The following is a 22,714-nucleotide window of genomic DNA, read 5'->3' as shown; positions in this document are numbered from 1 at the left end:
TTCCCAGGGAGGAGTATCTCAGGAAGGGTCTATACTCCACCATAACTCTGGTTCTCGGAGTGTCAGGTCCCAGCGGGTTCTCCTGGTGTCTCTCCTGTTATTCTGTCTCGGACACATCAGAGGAACATGGTGGGAGATCGGCCTGAATGTCCTTCCTAGGAGGGAATACCGGAGCCATTCTGAGGCCATTTAATGGCCGACAATGAGGAGGAAACCAACACTGAGAAGTAGATGCTGAGATATATACAGCACGGGGCAGCACAGTGGCTGAGTGGTTAGCACTTCCTCCTGGCAGTACTCGGGTTGTTGGTTCAAATTCCAACCATGGCACCACCTGCCTGGAGTTTGCATGTTCTCCGTGTGGCTGTGTTGATTTCCTCCGGGTACTCCGGTTTCCTCCTACACTACAAAGACATGCTGGGAGGTGAATTGTCTCCGGTCTAAGTTGTCCCTAGTATGTGTATGTATGAATGGGAGTTAGGGCCCTTAGATTGTACGCTCCTCGGGGGCGGGGACTGATGGGAATGTACAATATAGATGTAAACTGATGGCGCTATATAAGTACCTGGAATAAATAATAATAATACACCCAGATCATCGATGACGAGGAGGAAGGTTCGGTCAGAGATGATTGGTCCGTCTATAGCAGGGACAGGAGCCGGGACCAGGAATAGGAGATCCACCTGACTTACCCGTGTGCTCTGACATGGAGAAGATCCCATGCTGGCCCTATGGTGGCCGTGTGTTCAGGATGGAGACCGATTCTGTTGCCGAAGCAGATCTAAAATGGCTGAGAGGAAGAAAGTGTTCCAGGGACAGGAAGTGACACAAACAGGAAAAGACTCCAGACAGGAAGTGACTCCAGACAGATTTATACAGAGGGTGCAGTATGGAGAGCAGACAGTAGATGGTGAAAAAGCAGAATAGTATAAAACAACAGGGAAAAAACCTGAAAAACAAAAGATGATGGCGGCTCGTAAACTTCCTATTTAGCAGCTTGACGTCATTGTCCCACTCTACAGGTTACATCACATCACGTGACTTCCTCTGGAGTTGGCCATCGGACGTACAGCTGCCTATATATAAAGTAATAATCCTTAATAGACTAATCAGGCGCCATTATGTTGTAGCCTGTCTGTCCCTTATTTGGCAGCCATTTTCCCTTGGTCTAATATAGTGTTTTTACATTACAGTGGATTAGATCTCCCTCCTCCATTTTGTTGTAGCCCTCCTGTCCCTCCTCCGGCGGCCATTTTCCCTTAGTCTGATATGAATGCTGGCACATTTTGTCCCCTGATATTAGACATTAGCCGGGTGATTGTATACACACAGCGGGCAGATCTCAATCAATGTCACCCACTAGTCTATACTGTCACGGGGTTGGCCAGCCAATCATGTGGCTCCTATTCTGTCCTTCCAATGACCATTCCTAGTACATAGGACTCATCTTCCATACTACATTCATGATACAACAAGATGGAAACTGTTATAGAGTCATTGTACAAATACTGTGACCCGACTTGTATCCGGGAATATTGCATGGCCTTCTACTTCCTGCTTCCTGTTCTATGCTGACCTGGATGCAGTTCTGTTGTACAACATGATTCCTCACACCAGCAGCTTGTGTTGTCTTCATTCCTGTACATGAAACATGGTGTCAGAAGTGACTGGAATCAGGACTGAGCCTCTTGTTTGGAGCGCAGCAGCTTTGGGAAACACAGGTTTGTGAACTACAGCCTGAGACTGAGGATTGTCTGAGATTTGATAGCTCAGAGGCTTCCTGACAATATGGCTGCCATGAATGGCATACCTCCCCCAGAGGGGATGACAATGACTGGGGATTGGAGCAGCAATTGGGAATCTTTCAGAGCTGAATGTGAAGATTATTGTCTGGCTACAGGCTGGAATGAGAAATGTGCAGGAGTGCCGGCAGCAACTCTGAGAAGAGTCATGGGCAGTGAATGCAGGCATGTGTATAAACACCATGTGACCCTCACAGCAGATCAGCAACACAATGTTACAGCCATTGTAAATGTACTGGAAGATGATCTCATACCTGCTACAAATGTCATTTATGAAAGGGATGTGTTTGGATGCTGCAAACAAGAAGAGGGACAATCTTTGGATCACTTTGTTACACACTGGAGAGAAAAGGCAGCAACTTGTGAATATGGCACTCAGAGACCAATTGATAAGGGACACAATTGTTGTTGGTATAGCTAGCGAGAGAGCACACGCAGGCGCCTCCTAAGAGAACATGACTTCACTCTACACACAGCCATTGAGACGTGCCGTACAGCAGAGCTCACTGACAGACGTCTGAAAGTTATGGAACAGGACAGACAGCAGACCGACAGCATAAACATTGCAATGCAGCATGGCAACAGGAACAAAGTGCAGCAACGCCGCCTGATGAGCACAAATACTGCCAACCCTACAGCTTGCAGATACTGTGGGACTGTGCATGAAAGAATTAAAGAGCCGTGTCCAGCCTATGGGGAGTCTTGGAAGTCTTGTGGAAGAACAAACCATTTTACTAACGTTTGTTTGTCAAGTAAACGACGGCCATCAATAGGCAAATGACACAACGTGGAGAACACATCCGCATATGAGGAAGAGACACACACCACTGAAGTTATAGACAGCAGTGATGGGCCTACCTCCCCACACAGATCACCTACCTCCCCCCCACACAGATCACCTACCTCCCCCACACAGATCACCTACCTCCCCCCACACCGATCACCTACCTCCCCCCACACCGATCACCTACCTCCCCCCACACAGATCACCTACCTCCCCCACACAGATCACCTACCTCCCCCCACACAGATCACCTACCTCCCCCCACACAGATCACCTACCTCCCCCCCACACAGATCACCTACCTCCCCCCCACACAGATCACCTACCTCCCCCACACAGATCACCTACCTCCCCCACACACAGATCACCTACCTCCCCCCACACAGATCACCTACCTCCCCCACACAGATCACCTACCTCCCCCACACAGATCACCTACCTCCCCCACATTGTAAGAAGGCCAAGTTTGATGGTACTGATCCATGGAAGGCCATTCTACATTGGAGGAACACCCCATCTGAAGGCATGGACAGTAGTCCTGCACAGCGCTTGATGTCTAGGAGACTGAAGACTTCATTGTCTGTGGCCAACAAATTACTTGATCCTTGTGTGGTTACAGGTGTCCCGGCGAAACTGCAGCGGAGGAAACAGATTGCCAAACTGTCATACGATGTGTCTGCTAAAGACTTACCTGAACTAAGCATTGGAGAGCCAATCCGTATGAAGCCGCTTCCAGGTGACAGGGCCGCTCGCTGGAGACTGGGTTCCTGTGTTCAGAGGGTTGCTCCTCGATCATATCTTGTGGATGTAGAAGGCAGTCTTTACCGCCGCAATCGAGTGGACCTGCGAAGGGCAGAACGATTCACCACACAAGCCTATTGGCTGGCCAACCCCGTGACAGTATAGACTAGTGGGTGACATTGATTGAGATCTGCCCGCTGTGTGTATACAATCACCCGGCTAATGTCTAATATCAGGGGACAAAATGTGCCAGCATTCATATCAGACTAAGGGAAAATGGCCGCCGGAGGAGGGACAGGCGGGCTACAAAAAAATGGAGGAGGGAGATCTAATCCACTGCACTGTAATGTGATAAATGTACAAACATAGATAAAAGACCAAAGGAAAATGGCCGCCAGAGGAGAAAAGTGCGGGCTACAATAAAATGGAGGACGAATATCTACTCCACTGCACTGTATTTTGAAAACTGTGTTTCATTCATCCTAGAAGTTTACGAGCCGCCATCATCTTTTGTTTTTCAGGTTTTTCCCTGTTTTATTCTATTCAGCTTTTTTTGGACCAGCACCATCTACTGTCTGCTCTCCATACTGCAGCCTCTGTATAAATCTGTCTGGAGTCACTTCCTATCCGGAGTCACTTCCTGTCTGTCTCACTTCCTGTCCCGGGAACACTTTCCTCCTGTCAGCCATTTTAGATTGGCTTCTAGAAGGTCCTGTGATTGTCGGTCTCCATCCTGAACACACGGCCACCATAGGGCCAGCATGGGATCTTCTCCATGTCAGAGCACACGGGTAAGTCAGGTGGATCTCCTATTCCTGGTCCCGGCTCCTGTCCCTGCTATAGATGGACCAATCATCTGTGACCGAACCTTCCTCCTCGTCATCGATGATCTGGGTGTATTATTATTATTTATTCCAGGTACTTATATAGCGCCGTCAGTTTACATCTATATTGTACGTTCCCATCAGTCCCCGCCCCCGAGGAGCGTACAATCTAAGGGCCCTAACTCACATTCATACATACACATACTAGGGACAACTTAGAAAGGAGTGAACTCATTTCCCAGCATGTCTTTGTAGTGTGGGAGGAAACAGGAGTACCCGGAGGAAACCCGCGCAGGCACAGGGAGAACATGCAAACTCCAGGCAGGTGGTGCCATGGTTGGGATTTGAACCAACAACCCGAGTACTGCCAGGTGGAAGTGCTAACCACTCAGCCACTGTGCTGCCCCGTGCTATATATATCTCAGCATCTACTTCTCAGTGTTGGTTTCCTCCTCATTGCCGGCCATTAAATGGGCCTCAGAATGGCTCCGGTATTCCCTCCCAGGAAGGACATTCAGGCCGATCTCCCACCATGTTCCTCTGATGTGTCCGAGACAGAATAACAGGAGAGACACCAGGAGAACCCGCTGGGACCTGACACTCCGAGAACCAGAGTTATGGTGGAGTATAGACCCTTCCTGAGATACTCCTCCCTGGGAACGGTCAGACCTCCGTACTCCTCTCCTGTACATACCGATCACTGTCATACCTCCGTACTCCTCTCCTGTACATACCGATCACTGTCATACCTCCGTACTCCTCTCCTGTACGTACCCATCACTGTCATACCTCCGTACTCCTCTCCTGTACATACCGATCACTGTCATACCTCCGTACTCCTCTCCTGTACATACCCATCACTGTCATACCTCCGTACTTCTCTCCTGTACATACCCATCACTGTCATACCTCCACACTCCTCTCCTGTACATACCCATCACTGTCATACCTCCGTACTCCTCTCCTGTACATACCCATCACTGTCATACCTCCGTACTCCTCTCCTGTACATACCCATCACTGTCATACTTCCGTACTCCTCTCCTGTACATACCCATCACTGTCATACCTCCGTAACTCCTCAACTGTAAATACCCATCACTGTCATACCCTCCGTACTCCTCACCTGTACATACCCATCACTGTCATACATCCGTACTCCTCTCCTGTACATACCCATCACTGTCATACCTCCGTACTCCTCTCCTGTACATACCCATCACTGTCATACCTCCGTACTCCTCACCTGTACATACCCATCACTGTCATACCTCCGTACTCCTCTCCTGTACATACCCATCACTGTCATACCTCCGTACTCCTCTCCTGTACATACCCATCACTTTCATACCTCCGTACTCCTCTCCTGTACGTACCCATCACTGTCATACCTCCGTACTCCTCTCCTGTACGTACCCATCACTGTCATACCTCCACACTCCTCTCCTGTACGTACCCATCACTGTCACACCTCCGTACTCCTCTCCTGTACGTACCCATCACTGTCACACCTCCGTACTCCTCCCCTGTACGTACCCATCACTGTCACACCTCCGTACTCCTCCCCTGTACGTACCGATCACTGTCACACCTCCGTACTCCTCTCCTGTATGTACCGATCACTGTCACACCTCCGTACTCCTCTCCTGTACATACCGATCACTGTCACACCTCCGTACTCCTCTCCTGTACATACCGATCACTGTCATACCCCCCACACTCCTCTCCTGTACATACCCATCGCTGTCATACCTCCATACTCCTCTCCTGTACATACCGATCACTGTCATACCTCCGTACTCCTCTCCTGTACGTACCCATCACTGTCATACCTCCATACTCCTCTCCTGTACATACCAATCACTGTCATACCCCCCACACTCCTCTCCTGTATGTACCCATCACTGTCATACATCCGTACTCCTCTCCTCTACATACCGATCACTGTCATTCCCTGTTTATCACCTCTGCCTGTGACAGCATGGCTATTGAGAGCCAAGTTCTGAAGGACAGAGAGTTGTCTAGCTCTGTGATTCCTATGATGTTGCAGCTGGAAAGCAAATCTAGTGTCCCCGATCACCTCCACACTGGTTACAGTGTCCCCGATCACCTCCACACTGGTTACAGTGTCCCCGATCACCTCCACACTGGTTACAGTGTCCCCGATCACCTCCACACTGGTTACAGTGTCCCCGATCACCCCCACACCGGTTACAGTGTCCCCGATCATCCCCACATGGGTTACAGTGTCCCCGATCACCCCCACACCGGTTACAGCGTCCCCGATCACCCCCACACCGGTTACAGCGTCCCCGATCACCCCCACACCGGTTACAGCCTCCCTGATCACCTCCACACCGGTTACAGCGTCCCCGATCACCCCCACACGGGTTACAGTGTCCCCAATCACCTCCACACCTGTTACAGTGTCCCCGATCACCTTCACACCTGTTACAGTGTCCCCGATCACCCCCACACCAGTTACAGTGTCCCTGATCACCCCCACACCGCTTACAGTGTCCCCGATCACCCCCACACCGGTTACGGCATCCCCGATCACCCCCACACCGGTTACGGCGTCCCCGATCACCTCCACACCGGTTACGGCGTCCCCGATCACCTCCACACCGGTTACGGCGTCCCCGATCACCTCCACACCGGTTACGGCGTCCCCGATTACCTCCACACCGGTTACGGCGTCCCCGATCAACTCCACATCGGTTACGGTGTCCCCAATCACCGCCACACAAGTTACGGTGTCCCCGATCACCCCCACACCGGTTACAGTGTCCCCGATCACCCCCATACTAGTTAGTGTGGGAGGGATTTGTACCGTCCTGACATTTGGGGACTACTATAGGTAATGATGCACTAAGCTATATTCTCTGAGCACTCATGGAGGCCAACATAAGTCTTCAAAAGACTCACCATGCCAAAATGGGATAATTTTGTGGGTGTTTCCATTGTCGTGGTTTCCCAGGGCCTTCAAAAATGTGATATGTCGTCTAAAAATTTGGTGTGTAATTTATGCCCTCTGAAAGCCTGACTGTGCTCTTTTGATTTTGGTCCCCCTATGTGGCTAGGCTGTTAAAAAGTCTCACATGTGGTGTCCCCATACTCTAAAGGAGTAGCAGAATGTGTTGTGGAGTATATTTCTAAGTACGCCTAGAAGGTTTGTTAGAAATATCATATTAATTGAGAACTTTGTGTAAAAATAAATATTCTCCTTTTCTTTCCTGCATTTTCAAAAAAACGTTTGGTGAAAAATGACCAAATAAACTTACTATTCACTTCAGAAAATACATTGGGGTTTTTGCTTTCCAAAATGGTGACATTTTGTGAGAGTTTCCACTGTCCTGGTGCTCTGGGCAGCCAAATATGTGATTGGTAGTCATGAAATTAGTGTAGATTTGTAATTTATGCTCCTTGAAAACCCAAATGTGTTCCTTAAATTTTGGACCCCTCTATGCATCTAGACTGTGAAAAGTCTCACACAGGTGATATCCCCATACTCAGGAGATATAGCAGATCCTGTTTTGGGTTCATTTGGGTTCAATGTTCAAAGACTGAATAATTGTCATTCAAAGTGTGACAGCGCTGAAAGCTGAGAATTGGCCAGGGCAGGAGGGGGGTGAAAGTGTCCGGACTTGAAGTGGTTAACATACCAAGGGGTCCATTTTTTACATATCTACAACTGCACCATGTGCTTCAAGCTCAAGCTTCTCTCTCCACTTTTGTTCTTGAGGAGCCATGACTGATCCAGGGATTGATGGATGGTACGAGTAGGAAAGGCATGATCTCTGGTATATACTCCAGTCTTTTCATTCTTACCCAAGACTCTGCCCAATTACCATGTAGAAGGAAATGGGAAATAGACATAGAGGAAGTGGGAGGAGATTTGGACCTCCGTACCTCTCATCTCCCTGTCCTCTTCACAGAAACTATCTCAGTTATTTCTTTTACATAGAACTTACAGGACCCCAGCTCAGTTGTTCAGTTGGGACAGGAGGGATTCCCCCTTATGCCCCAAATGTAGCGGTGATGTAGGGGATTTGATACACATTTTGGAGATTTCCAGAATTATTCTGATACTGGAAAGATATTACCAATATTATATCATCGCTATTCATGATTTCTCTTCCTCAGGATCTGGAGAAGTGCATCTTGGGATTTGTATCACAATAATTATTTATGAATTATAAAAATATTTCTTTGCCGCTGGGTGTTTTTATTTTTTGAGCTATAAATAAAAAAAGAGCAAAATATTTGAAAAATAAAAGTTTTTCTTTATATCTATAATAACATTTTACAAACAGGTAATTTTTCTCCTTCACTGATGTGCGTTGATGATGCTGCACTGATAGGCAGCACTGATGAGGTGGCACGGATAGGCAGGACTGAAGAGCACTGATAGGAGGCACTGATAGGCAGCACAGGTGGGTGGCACTGCAGGGTACAGGTGGGTGGCACTGCAGAGTGGCACTGATGGGCACAGGTGGGTGGCAATGATGGGCACAGGTGGGAGGCACAGGTGGGCGGTGTGACAATCGTGGTGTTGGACCCCAGCCCTTCTCACCAAACTCATGACCGAAGGACTAGCCAATCTAAAACCGCGTTGTCACGTGCGTAACAATGTCACACTGTAACGGAACCGGACCCAGACCGCACTTGGGTATTTCCGTTGTACTGCAGCTTCCCTGTCCGAACACAAATCCCCGGACACCACCTGCTGATCCTGCAGGAAATAGACAGCACCCGACTCTTCTTAAGACAGAAAGTCAACTCCTTTATTTTTACACAAACATAAGATATATACACAGGGCGGGGAAACACAACCAGGAACAGGAAACACATCATCAGCCCGCCCCATCAGTGGGAAGGGCTACAGGAATCGCCCCCCTACCCAACCAAGACACAAAACAATGGGATGTAGCACATGGCAGAGAACAATGGACAACCACGTGGCTGTGAACAATCCCCACACCAATACACAATACCATGACATTCACATTCACACCCTGTACCCCTTAACAGGCACAGGGTGGGTTAAACATAATTAAGGGAACATGAGCTGACCAGGGTCCCCCCACCCCCAAAAGTCACTCCCATCAAATATCTCCCCTTGGGTGGACTCCGAAGTTAGTCTGTACTTCCAGTCCCACAATGCCAGCACCCACACAGTACCCCAAAAAAATTGTCACACACCAAGCATTACTCACCCAGCCAACCTCTGCCTCTCCCGTAGAATATACCCACCGCTGGGGAGAAGCACGGACTGGTCCTTCTCCCTGAAGTCCTCTCAGATGCTGGGGAGAAGACAGGGTGGCTGAGCCGACTCCATCATGCTGTGGGGGATCTGGGGCGACTGCTCAGCATCCCTGGGGTATCAGGTGGCGACTGTAGTCTCATCCACTTTGACTTGATGGACATCTTCTGTGTTCACAAAGGAAGGCTGACATCCTCTTGTCCTAATGCCAGACCCTTTTCTGGGGTTGTGTCAGTGGAGACCGAAGTCCCATCCACGGACATCAGCTCAAGCTATTGCAGTAAGGCACTGATTGCATCCTCTTCCTGTAGCTCCTGCGGTGCTGATTTTTGTGGACAGAGGTCAGAAATGTTTGGCTCTGTTGCCAGCTTTTCTGCTGGTTCCTCTTCAGCAGAAAAGTCTATCAAATCCCCAGTCTCTTGATTTTCCACTGTCGATTCTTGGGCATGCTGCCGAACATGTTTTAGCAGTGGCCTGTATGCCCTTTCCAGATGCAGTTCTTTCTTCAGCAGGTATTCCAGATCTGGTTCAAGCTCTGAGACCCCTGTGAGACCAAACATAGCTTCTCTTCCTTCTCGCAACTCCTCCAGGGTAGGTTCTCCTTCATCACCAAACACAAAATGATCTGTAAGGCTCTCCCATAGCAATCCAGGGCCACCAAACTCATGTCCCTCAGTAGAGCACTGTCAAGACCCCTAAATATTCCTGCTCTGCGTACCATTGCAGAGCCCAATATCTGTTATCCAGTTGTATCTCCTGCCTGACCAGCCTGTCCAATTCAGTCACCCATTGCTCCTGGGGTCACTCTCCCAGGAATGGCATCTGTAATTTCCAACGGTCCCTGGCCCATTCCCCTGGGGTTTGACAGCACTTGCCTTTCTCCATACCAGCAGCCTGGAGGGCTCCTCTCCAAAGCACCTCCCAAATCTGCTGCCTGAGCTCCAGGTACTGATCCGTAGACACAGTCCTGGGGTATGTTGCAAGAACAGTCTGCAGCAGCCCCGGGAACTCTGATGCCAGGTCCATATCTCCACTGGGGTGACCGACGTCTACTTTCCTGATCTTGGATCCCGGTGGTGGTTTGGATGTGTTCACAGCTTGGAAGTACAATCCCACCGCTTGCCACCAATGTAACGGAACCGGACCCAGACCGCACTTGGGTACTTCCGTTATACTGCAGCTTCCCTGTCCGAACACAAATCCCCGGACACCACCCGCTGATCATGCAGGAAATAGACAGCACCAAACTCTTCTTAAGACAGGAAGTCAACTCCTTTATTTTTACACAAACACAAGATATATACACAGGGAGGGGAAACACAACCAGGAACAGGAAACACATCATCAGCCCGCCCCATCAGTGGGAAGGGCTACATGAAACACCCCCCCACCCAACCAAGACACAGAACAATGGGATGCAGCACGTGGCAGAAAACAATGGACAACCACATGGCAGAGAACAAGGAACAATGTCCACACCAATACACAATACTATGACATTCACATTCACACCCTGTACCCCTTAACAGGCACAGGGTGGGTAAACATAATGAAGGGAACATGAGCTGACACAGGGGTCCCCCCATCCCCAAAAGTCACTCCCATCACACACACCCAGCTGCACTCTGCACAAAGATTTTCCAGCTAATGGACCACAATCTGTATCTGCAGCCTGGGAGCAATTGTTACTGGGTCAGGTTAGTTACGCAATTAACCCTTCACACCCCACCACCTCCTTTTTGTACAGAGAAAGAGTAAACTCAGCAATATCAGCAATAACACTATGATGTTTGAATAATCGTCGGTATACCACTGTCACTGCAGGCAGAGGTATACCGAAGTTTAAAACACCCACACAGTAGCGTTCTTCAGAGGCAGGAATTCATAGTTTGCATTAAAGGACTTTAGAAACAGTTCAACACTTTCAGAAAGTAAGATTTATTACTAAAACGTCAAAAGGGTGCAATAAAAATATTTACAGAAAAAGATGTAACCTATATATATATATATATATATATATATACACACAGAGATCAACAGCACAGCAAAGAGATAACAGAGAGAAGTTTAGAGGGGTAAAGTACTTGCCACACGTCCTGGGTTTAAGCAGATCAGGTTTCAGAGCAAAAGGATTTCTTATCTCCCACTGTCAGTTCCGATGTTAAAACAGGGAGATTCTTCAACTTCTTTCAACTCTGCTTAGCTTTTTCTAGCAACTCCACAGGGTGTCTCCCTGGAGCAGTAAACCAATCGCCTCATTTGGGGAGGGAGTTGTAGGTGGAGACCCAAGCTATGACCAAAAATCCTCACATTTGATGTCATGGTTCATAACTTATTCTCGGTGCATTTAGCAGCCTTGCTACTATTAGATTAATACTCAGAATCACCGGCTGAACGTCTACATATGAAATATGAGATAACCGCTTGATTGGTTGAGGAGATATAATTTTCTGCTCTCCTGTGTATGCCAGCTAGGGGGTGTAAAATAACAGGTGATTTGTCTTGACGTGAGCCATCCGAATATGTGCTTCATGTTTGTGTAAGTCTTTCATAATCCAAGATATGTAATCATAGGGGAAAATGGATGTTGAATGTGGTGTCTAGTTTATGACTTATCTGGAATGTCTTTGAACTCAGTGAAGGACTTGGTTTATGACTCTACAAGCCCTCCTCTAGCAAGGGTTTTGTAGACAGAGGGGCACCTAGCTAGTGAGGTTTATAGCCATGACACCCTCCCAATGAGTCTGTTGCCTGTGATCTCTGCAAACACACACCGACCACATTCCTTAGGGAGGGGGGAAATCAGAGGGGGAAGCTGATTTGGGGAGTGAGAGATGATACAGCATGGAAGATTCTTAACAAGATGGAAGACCGCGTCCATCTCGGTGTGCACGATTGCTACAGGCGGCACTGATCATCATCTGACAATTGCCGGTTTTCGGCAGTACTTTCCACGCGCTGTATTTACCCGGTGATAACTGTGTCATTGGACACAGCTGATAATGTGGTAAAAGGCCACTGTGATTGGCCGTTTACCATACCCCGTGATCATCTGTGTCTGTAGGACACCGCAATCACCAGAGGGGCCGGATCCACGCTGCTGGGGGCGTGCAGGGGGCGTGTCCTGGAATGATGTCCATGGACATAGTCCCAGGTTTACACAACCGTGCTGTAGCCATTCCTTCGGCTATAGTGGCATTGGGAACTGGTTAAATACTGTGAAGCTGTCCTTAATTAGGATGGTCTCCTATATGACCAAAAGCACATCTGACCACCTTGATTGGGGTCAAAGGATCTGGTGAGTGAGCAATCTGTATTCATTACTCCTGTTGGCACACGGTGAAGATTACAGTCACAATCTTTTTTCCTGTCCGGTTTGGGTCACAGGCTAAAGAAGCCACAAGGAGTGTCACTTTGAACTTAATTTATGGACTTATATTTTTTATATTTTAATTTTTATGTCATTTATACACCACTGTCCTGAAATTTGTTATGAGAACATCATTTTTGCATATATGGTTATTTATGCACAATTGGAGGGTTGCACACAGGGACTTTAAGAATTAATAGTCCCTACCAATTGTACAATTATATCATCTAAAGGTTGTATGTAGTGCCTACCTATTCTAATATAAATTGACAATAATTATTTACACCTCCAAGTCATATAGCAATAGTGAGGCTGCTGTATATTTCCCACAGGGGTGGACTGACCATTTGGAAACTTGGGCACTGCCCGTGGGCCCAGGGTCAGTAGGGGCCCCATGAGATGCCCCTGGTACCTTTTTCATAGACTTTTTTGAGTTTGGGCAAGGACACAGGGGCCCCATGATCCCCTATTGCCCGGGGGCCCCATGAGTTGTCAGTCCACCCCTGATTGCCCATAAACTAATAGCACAATTCTGGGTATCACCTCATACTCCCACCAGACCACAGTGGACTGAGCAGGTGAACTCCACATTAATACATGAAAAACTAACTTACCGACATCGTAATTCCCCCAGGGGATGTACAGTATCTCACAGAAGTGAGTCCCCCTGACATTTTTGTAAATATTTGATTCTCACTTTTCATGTGACAACAACAATGACCCTTAGCTATAATGTGACGTAGTGAGTTTACAGCTTGTATAAAATGTAAATTTGCTGTCCCCTCAAAATAACTCAACACACCGCCATTAATGTCTAAACCGCTGGCAACAAAAGTGAGTCCACCCCTAAGTGACAAGGTCCAAATTGGGCCCAATTAGCCATTTTCCCTCCCCGGTGTCATGTGACTTGTTAGTGTTACAAGGTCTACAGGTGTGAATGGGGAGCAGGTGAGTTACATTTGGTGTTATCGCTCTCTCTCTCTCATACTGGTCACTGGAAGTTCAACATGGCACCTCATGGCAAAGAACTCTTTGAGGATCTGAAAAAAAAAAGAATTGCTGCTCCACATAAAGATGGCCTAGGCTATAAGATTGCCGAGACCCTGAAACTGAGCTGCATTACGGAGGCCAAGACCATACAGCAGTTTAACAGGACAGGTTCCACTCAGAACAGGCCACGCCATGGTTGACCACAGAAGTTAAGTGCACGTGCTCAGCGTCATATCCAGGGGTTGTCTTGGGGAAATAGATGTATGAGTGCTGCCAGCATTGCTGCAGAGGTTGACGGGGTGGGGGTGTCAGGCTGTCACTGCTCAGACCAACTGCCTCACACTGCATCAAATTGATCTGCATGGCTGTCATCCCAGAAGAAAGCCTCTTCTAAAGATAATGCACAAGAAAGCCTGCAGTTTGCTGGAGAGAAGCAGACTAAGGACATGGATTACTGGAACCATGTCCTGTGGTCTGATGACACCAATGTAAACTGATTTGGTTCAGATGGTGTCAAGCGTGTGTGGCGGCAACCAAATGAGGAGTACAAAGACAAGTGTGTCTTGCCTACAGTCAAGCATGGTGGTGGGAGTGTCATGGTCTGAGGCTGCATGAGTGCTGCCGGCACTGGGGGGCTACAGTTCATTGAGAGAACCATGAATGCCAACATGTACTGTGACATACTGAAGCAGAGCATGATCCCCTCCCTTTGGAGACTGGGCTGCAGGGCAGTATTCCAACATGATAACGACCCCAAACACACCTCCAAGACCACCATTGCCTTGCTAAAGAAGCTGAGGGGAAAGGTGATGGACTGGCCAAGCATGTCTCCAGACCTAAACCCTATTGAGCATCTGTGGGGCATCCTCAAATGGAAGGTGGAGGAACGCAAGGTCTCTAACATCCACCAGTTGCATGATATCATGGAGGAGTGGAAGAGGACTCCAGTAGCAACCTGTGAAGCTCTAGTGAACTCCATGCCCAAGAGGGTTAAGGCAGTGCTGGAAAACAAAGGCGGCCACACAAAATATTGACACTTTGGGCCCAAATTTGGACATTTTCTCTTAGGGGTGGACTCACTTTTGTTGCCTTCGATTTAGACATTAATGGCGGTGTGTTGAGTTATTTTGAGGGGACAGCAAATTTCCATGTTATACAAGCTGTACACTGACTACGTCACATTGTAACAAAGTGTAATTTCTTCAGTGTTGTCACATGAAAAGAGAGAATCAAATATTTACAAAAATGTGAGGGGTGGACTCACTTCTGTGAGATACTGTATGTCTCTCTGGCAGATCTGGCTGGATATTTTGGGTCTTGCTCCCCCCAGGTAATTCTTCAGAGACCTTTACAGGTTTAACTTTTTTAGCCGCAAAAAAAAGGACCGAGCCAGTTCCATCCTACTAAATGGTAACTACTTTACAGACCAATACTTGGGGTAGACACGGGCCTCATTGATTGGTGTCTGCTATCTATGTATGTACTGGGGGGGGGTTACTTGCCGTGTACAGCTGAATTGTTCTAGGTTGTTTCTTCTTTTCTCTGTTCATTTGTTTATAAAACGTAAAAGTGACACCATAGACAAAGCAAGTTATTGTTCTGTATGATCTGTAACAGTGCCACAACTGCCTATACGTGAGAATGTATGACTCCATTGTCTGGGCTGAATGTTGGGAATACTGTGCGCACTTAGAAACTTTCTTGATAAAATATATTTGATTAAAAAATGATATATTGCTGTACATATGCTTTCTATGCATAAGATACATTTTTAATAATTAACAGAACCTTTATTTAGTCCTTTATATAGAATTCTGATATTTATTTATATTTTATGCAGGTGGATGGATGAACCAAGTTTTCGGTCATGTTGGTCTTCCTAAATACAACTAAGTCACATGGAAACAAGACATATGGTTGTCCTAATTGACTGAAAGTCTATTGCAGCTCACTGGAGGATTCACACAGGACACAAGTCATATCCACGTTCTAAAAGTCATAAAGGTTTTGGATCCTCTTCAACATTGATCCAGCCTCAGAGGACAAGAGAGAAGTCATTTCAGTGTTCTGGAAGTGACAATGGCTTTACAATAAAGTCCAACCCAAGTATACATAAGATAAATCATTTCAAACAATTTCTTGTTTGAACGTTTTACAATGGAGGCAAAACATATCACTGGAGAGAAGTCATATCAATGTTCTGAATGTGGCAAAGAGTTTACACAGAAGTCATATCTTATCACACACCAGAGGATTCACACTGGAGGGAAGCCACATCAGTGTTCTGAATGTGACAAAGCTTTTACAAGGAAGTCACAACTTATCAGACACCAGAGGGTTCACACTGGAGAGAAACCATATCTGTGTTCTGAATGTGATAAAGCTTTTACACAGAATTCAAGTCTTATTAAACACCAGATGATTCACATTAGAGAGAAGCCATATCAGTGTTCTGAATATAATACAGCTTTTACACAGAAATCACATCTTCTCATACACCAGAGGATTCTCACTGGAGAGATACCATATCCGTGTTCTGAATGTGACAAAGTTTTTACAAAGAAGTCACACCTTATCACACACCAGAGGGTTCACACTGGAGGGAAGCCATATCAATGTTTTGAATGTCACAAAGCTTTTACAAAGAAGTCACATCTTATCGCACACCAGAGGATTCACACTGGAGAGAAGCCATATCACTGTTCAGAATGTGACAAAGCTTTTACACAGAAGTCAGATCTTATCAAACACCAGAGGGTTCACTTTGGGGGGAAACCATATCAGTGTTCTGAATGTGACAAAGCTTTTACACAGAAGTCAAATCTTATCACACACCAGAGGATTCACACTGGAGAGAAGCCACATCAGTGTCTTGTATGTGGCAAAGCTTTTACAGAGAAGTCACATCTTATCAGACACCAGAGGATTCACACTGGAGAGAAGCCATATCAGTGTTCAGAATGTAGCAAAGCTTTTACAGTGAAGTCAAACCTTGTCACACACCAGAGGATTCACACTAGAAAGAAGCCATTTTAATGCTGACATGCTGAATGGGACAAAGCTTTTACAGTTAATGCTGGGCTAATATATCATCAGAGGATTCACACATTTCAGCTGCACAGAAGAAAAAAAGGGATATTAAAGTAGTGTCCAGTGTCCCATTAGTTTCACAGCCCCAATGTCATCCCACAAGCTAGAGAAGCAGTGAAAAGTTAAAATGTTACTCTAAAAAACAAACTGGAATGTAATGACTGAGTGCATTGTGTTTAGTGATTATGTCCATCAGAAACACAACTAGAAGGTCTGTGAATATTTTACCTTTTGACATTTTTTTTAGATAAGCACCAATGACTGAACTGTTTCCCTCTTGGTTCTCATCTTTATTTTATAAGGAGCTTTGACTAAACATGTACTACATTTTCATCATTCACCAACTGAGATGTGTTCCCAAGTGTTTTCTTCATTGCCAGATCCTGAGCTACTACATGACCAACACTGCCTCAGTACCTGAGACTAGGATGGGGTCCAATTGTATCTTACCAAGCCTCTGAAGCCTCAGTGGGAGAGTCCATTCCAGGTTCTTCTGACTATTGATATATTATCAGCCAGGGTTGAGGGTTCCAGCTAAGTCCACCTTCTCCACACCTCTCATTACATGTTCCACCTCCTCTCCCATGATCAATGCTTCCTTTCCATGTTTCATCTCCTCTCATAGATGACAGTTTTGCAGGTAGGTCTGTAGCTTGAACACCCAAGATGAAGTCTCTGGTCAGTGAAAAAGAAACTCCCTAAGCGGCCAGAAGGCTTCCAACACTGATTTTCTGCTGTTTATGGGATGCATTCAACAGTACCATTTAAGTTCAGCTGCCCACTTGTATTCCATTTGGTTTTGCTGAAAGTCTCAGGGATACCATCAGGTGAAGAATGGATTTTCTTGTTGTCTTCTTCCTCTGTCCAGATATTACTCATCTCCTTAGAATATTCACACAGCACAACTGCAAGAGATCTGAACTTACAAAGTTCTACCTGTGCGGTCATATGCCTGCCTCTTCTGGGGACTGAAACTCCTCCAATTGCGGTTCAATTTCATGTCTATGAAAGGACAGGTCTCTCTTTGGGGTGAAGTTTTCAAAGAGCACTTCTTGTCTCTGGAAATGTTAGGACATTGGCACTACCATGGACAAAATCAATCATTACATTTCCCGCTCCCTCAACCTCCTAGCGATCACAGAAACCTGGATCCAGGCCACTACCTCCCCTGCTGCACTCTCCTATGGAGGTCTCACCTGGACCCACTCACCCAGGCCTAACGGTCGTAAAGGTGGTGGGTTGGTCTGCTCCTGTCACCGCAGAGCACCTTCCGAGTCCTCCCAAACCCCCCCTCCCAATCCTTCTCCTCCTTCGAGGCCCACTACATCCGACTATTCTCCCCAACCCCCCTGAAGATTGCTGTGATATACCGGCCTCCTGGATCCATATCCCGCTTCCTGGTAGACTTTTCCTCCTGGCTACCCTTCTTCCTCTCCTCTGAGTTACCCACCATCATCCTTGGGGATTTCAACATCCCTGTCAACCTCGACAACCCGGACACATCCCATCTCCTCCACTTAACCTCCTCCTTTGCACTTGCGCAGTGCATACAATCCACCACCCACTCCAACGGTAATATCCTTGATCTTGTCTTCTCCAACCGCTGCGCTCCCCACAACCTCACTAACACCCCCTTCCCTCTCTCTGACCACAACCTGATTACCTTTTCTATCTCCTCGTCCTCCAACGCCTACCCCTCCAAATGTCACACTACTACCAGCCGTAACCTACGCAACCTTAACCCTGCCCCCCTCCACTCTGCAGCTGATCAACTCCATGGCAGCATCCTCCCCCTGTCTTGCCCCGACTTGGCTATGACTGCCTACAACAACGCGCTGTCAACAGCCCTTGACTCACTAGCGCCTTTAACCACACGCAATGTCAGACCCCGACTGCTCCAGCCCTGGCAGACTGATCACACCAAAACCTTCAAACGACACAGTCGTGCCCTGGAGCGACTATGGCGCAAAACCAAATCCCAACAAGCCTTCACCCGCTACAAATCTGCCTTCCACACCTACATCTCCTCCCTCCACGCAGCCGAACAAGCCTACTTCCACTTCCTGACCCTCATCAAGGCCCTCTCCTCCAATCCTTGCCGACTCTTCTCCACCTTTAACTCTCTACTCTCGCCACCCCCACCTCCACCCAACACCTCACTCACTGCCCTTGAGATTGCCAATCACTTCAAAAACAAGATTGACACAATTCGCAAGGACATCGCCACAACTCACACGCCCTCTCAATCCGTCCCCTCTCACACAGCTACCCCCTCATCCCCCCTCCCCCTCGACATAACCTGCAGGGACTTTGTCGCTGCTCAAACTCCCTCCAACCCCGTTCCCCCTCACTCAACTACCCCCTCATCACCCCTCTCCCACGGCCCCACCACTGCTCTGACCTCCACTTCCACCCCATCCTACATTCCTCATACTGAAGCCCCCCCAAAACTCTGCACCTTTGACCTTACTACCATCGAGGAAGTCTCCAAGATCCTCTCTGATGCCCGCCTCACCACCTGCCCCCTCGACCCTATCCTCTCACAACTCCTACGACCTTCCTCCCCCTCCATCCTACGCTCCCTCACCCACATCTTTAATCTCTCCCTCTCCTCCAGCACTTTCCCATCCACTCTGAAACATGCACACATCACCCCCATACTTAAAAAGCCCTCCCTGGATCCCAATGACCCGAACAACCTCAGACCCATCTCCCTGCTCCCATTTACATCTAAACTCCTCGAGCGCCTCATCTACACCCGCCTAAGCTCTCACCTCAATGACAACAACCTCCTCGATCCCCTACAGTCCAGCTTCCATCCCCTACACTCCACCAAAACTGCCTTACTCAAACTCTCCAACGACCTGCTAACCGCCAAAGCTAATGGCCATTATTCAGTGCTCCTACTCCTTGACCTCTCTGCCGCCTTCAACACAGTCGACCACCCCATCCTCCTCAAAAAACTACACTCCTCAGAGATTCTGCTCTCTCCTGGTTCTCATCCTACCTGTCACAACGCTCTTTCAGCATTACCTATAATGCTACCACCTCCCCCTCACTCCCCCTCTCTGTTGGGGTACCTCAAGGCTCTGTCCTCGGCCCCTGCTCTTCTCCATATACACCTCCTCCCTTGGCCAACTCATACACTCTCATGGCTTCAACTACCACCTCTATGCCGACGACACACAAATCTATCTCTCAACCCCCCACCTCACCCCCTCGGTCTCCGTCCGAATCACTAAGCTACTGAGCGACATATCAGACTGGATGTCACTCCACTTCCTTAAACTGAACCTCTCCAAAACTGAGTTTCTTGTCTTCCCCCCAAGCCCGGACACCACCCCCCATTGACTTCTCCATCACATCCAACAACGCCACTATCAAACCCGCCCCACAGGCCAGAGTACTTGGTGTCATTCTGGACTCCAACCTATCTTTCCAGCCCCAAGTCCAATCACTAACAAACTCATGCAGACTCCACCTCCGCAACATCGCCAAAATACGCACGTTCCTAACTCCAGAAACCACTAAACAGCTCATCCACTCCCTCATCATATCACGACTCGACTACTGCAACTCCCTCCTCACTGGCCTGCCTCGCCGCTGGCTATCCCCGCTTCAGTCGATCCTGAATACGGCTGCCAGACTCATTCCCCTTTCCAACCGCTCCCTCTCTGCCACCCCCCTTTGCCAACCCTCCACTGGCTTCCGATTGCGCAATGGATCAAATTCAAAATCCTAACACTGACGTACAAAGCTGTCTTCCATACTGCCCCGTACTACATCACTGACCTAATATCAAAGTACCGCCCAGCATGCACACTCCGCTCCTCACAAGACCTCCTTCTCTCTAGTTCCCTGGTCTCCTCCTCCCATGCCCGCCTCCAGGACTTCTCCAAGGTGTCACCCATCCTCTGGAACTCCCTGCCCCAACCCATCAGATTATCACCTACTCTCCTCTCCTTTAGGCGCACCCTGAAAACCCATCTCTTCAGGGAAGCCTACCACACACCCCGCTAACCTCCTCCACTCTTCCTACCACCCCATCCCCCACAGCTATCTCCTCCTGTACCACTATCCCCTCCCTCCTAGATTGTAAGCTCGAAAGAGCAGGGCCCTCGATCCCCTCATGTTTTTCATTGTATTGTTATTGTTCTGTCACATGTTCTGTTCCCCTTTGTAATGTACAGCTCTGAGCAAACTATTGGCGCTTTATAAATACTGTATAATAATAATAATTACATAATTGGTGCAATCTGTCATTAGCACAGCAGTTTTTGTTTTTCCGAGTCTCCCCTTGTAACATTTTTAGTTGACTTTCCCAGTAGATCATTTTTTTTCTACTTCCTGTAAAAGGCCAAGCATTTTGGCAAAAATGGCAGTTGGAGGGATTGGGGCAAATCCTATAACACTGCTGGGGGTGCTCACAACTGTCAGTTGTCATTCATATGGTGGGTTGGACCTTATAGAGAACCTGTTGCTGTAACTGCTGTAGAAGTGTTAGCTGAAGCTGGGCTTTACTTGTTGTGTGTCTTACTTATAATCTATCTAAGACTTCCCTGTACAGGGTGACAACGCTGCTGTGTAATGTTCCTGCAGAATGATCAGGGTTGTCACCCTGTTACAGAAGGTGGGAAAATAACAGATCTACAGACAGAACCAACAGCTGATACAACTATGTTGCAGAGGGAACTCTGGGAATGCTAATGACAGATTGCATTACACATTCAGTTAGCAGACTTCCTGCTGTTGGTCTGATGTTTGAATTGTGTTCTGATATTTACTGTCCTGCTGTAAAAGGTGTAAATGATCGCCCGCATGTTTCCTGTAGTAACAGGGACTACAAACTCATATCAGGAATAGTAGGACGGCTACCTACCCAAGGGGGTCACCTTTTTGAATTTGGAAGAAAGATTTGGTTTCTTAACTTCCATTAATGACACCGACAAGGGGAGTCTCACTTCACTAACAATAGGAGAGCCAATCACAGGCCAGTAACATTTCATGGTGTCTCAATGTATTGCAGAATGTTTAATCCCCATTGGTCCAATGGATTACTAGTCCTTCCAGATGATATTACTTCCTGTGTAGAAGGAGCACCCTAAAATGGCTTCCCTTCAATTCCACCCATAGTTGTACTTTAGGTTATATTGCCCCTCCCCCATATCTGTAAGGGAAAGCTTCAATTTCTCCCAATACTCCCCTGGCCTTCCAGTGAGAAGAAACATTTTCTCTGGAGTGGAGATGTTTTATGCAGTGAGCCCTTCATAGACGGGATGGGGAATCTAAGTAATCTAAGATAAGTAAGATGAACCGGTGTACTGGAGTCATGGATCAGATAACCAATGACACCATTGATGGTATAGCAGAGCTGATAGCAGAAGTGGCTCCATCACCTAAGGTGGTGTCACAGAACTGCATGGTGGCTGACTATCTCTCAGAAGATCAAGGTGGAATCTACAAACTGGTGTCAGAGAGTGTTGTACATTTATATTAGATCATGAGGATCTCAGAAGAAGATATCTACACAAGGTAAAGGAGTTCCAACAGTCACCTGGGTGGGGGAAGTGGGATCCATTTTCTTGGATGGGGTTAGTTGGAACTTGGTTGAGTAATATGGTGGCTTTGCTTTTTTATGCACATGATTAAATTCACATTTTAGAACAGAAGATTACTTTAAACCCACAAACATGCTTTATTTTCTAAAGCAGAGACTATAATGTTGGTAGTTTTCATTTTCTATTTCACAGGATATTAGCACATCTGTTTATCAAATGCATATTTTCTGTAAAAAAAACCACTAAAGATCATTTTAATACATAAATAAAAAATATATGACACGATTTG

At 47.3% G+C, this 22,714-nt stretch overlaps 1 protein-coding gene and 1 pseudogene across 2 annotated transcripts in view; one reads left to right on the top strand and one right to left on the bottom strand.

The window, feature by feature from the left end:
* Positions 1-22,714, bottom strand: part of LOC149470488 (uncharacterized) — a 61,652-nt pseudogene that overhangs the window by 24,317 nt on the left and 14,621 nt on the right.
* The window catches only part of LOC149470487 (uncharacterized), a 139,176-nt gene continuing 120,451 nt past the window's right edge, over positions 3,990-22,714 (top strand). Inside the window, exons 1-2 of one of the 2 annotated variants that reach the window (XM_089663354.1) lie at positions 3,990-4,118; positions 15,618-18,919. In XM_089663354.1, the coding sequence (XP_089519480.1) occupies positions 15,935-16,813 (879 nt within the window). In that variant the 5' untranslated portion in view covers positions 3,990-4,118; positions 15,618-15,934 and the 3' untranslated portion in view covers positions 16,814-18,919. Of the gene's footprint in view, positions 4,119-15,617; positions 18,920-22,714 lie in introns of those variants that run through there. The other variant, XR_016308618.1, reaches the window with a different exon arrangement.

This window comes from Staurois parvus, unplaced genomic scaffold, assembly GCF_062004578.1.
Source record: "Staurois parvus isolate SC_StPar_1 unplaced genomic scaffold, SC_StPar_1.0 ptg000042l, whole genome shotgun sequence".
In the NCBI taxonomy this organism is placed as follows: Eukaryota; Metazoa; Chordata; class Amphibia; order Anura; family Ranidae; genus Staurois; species Staurois parvus.
This window is presented reverse-complemented; position numbering and strand designations above follow the sequence as displayed.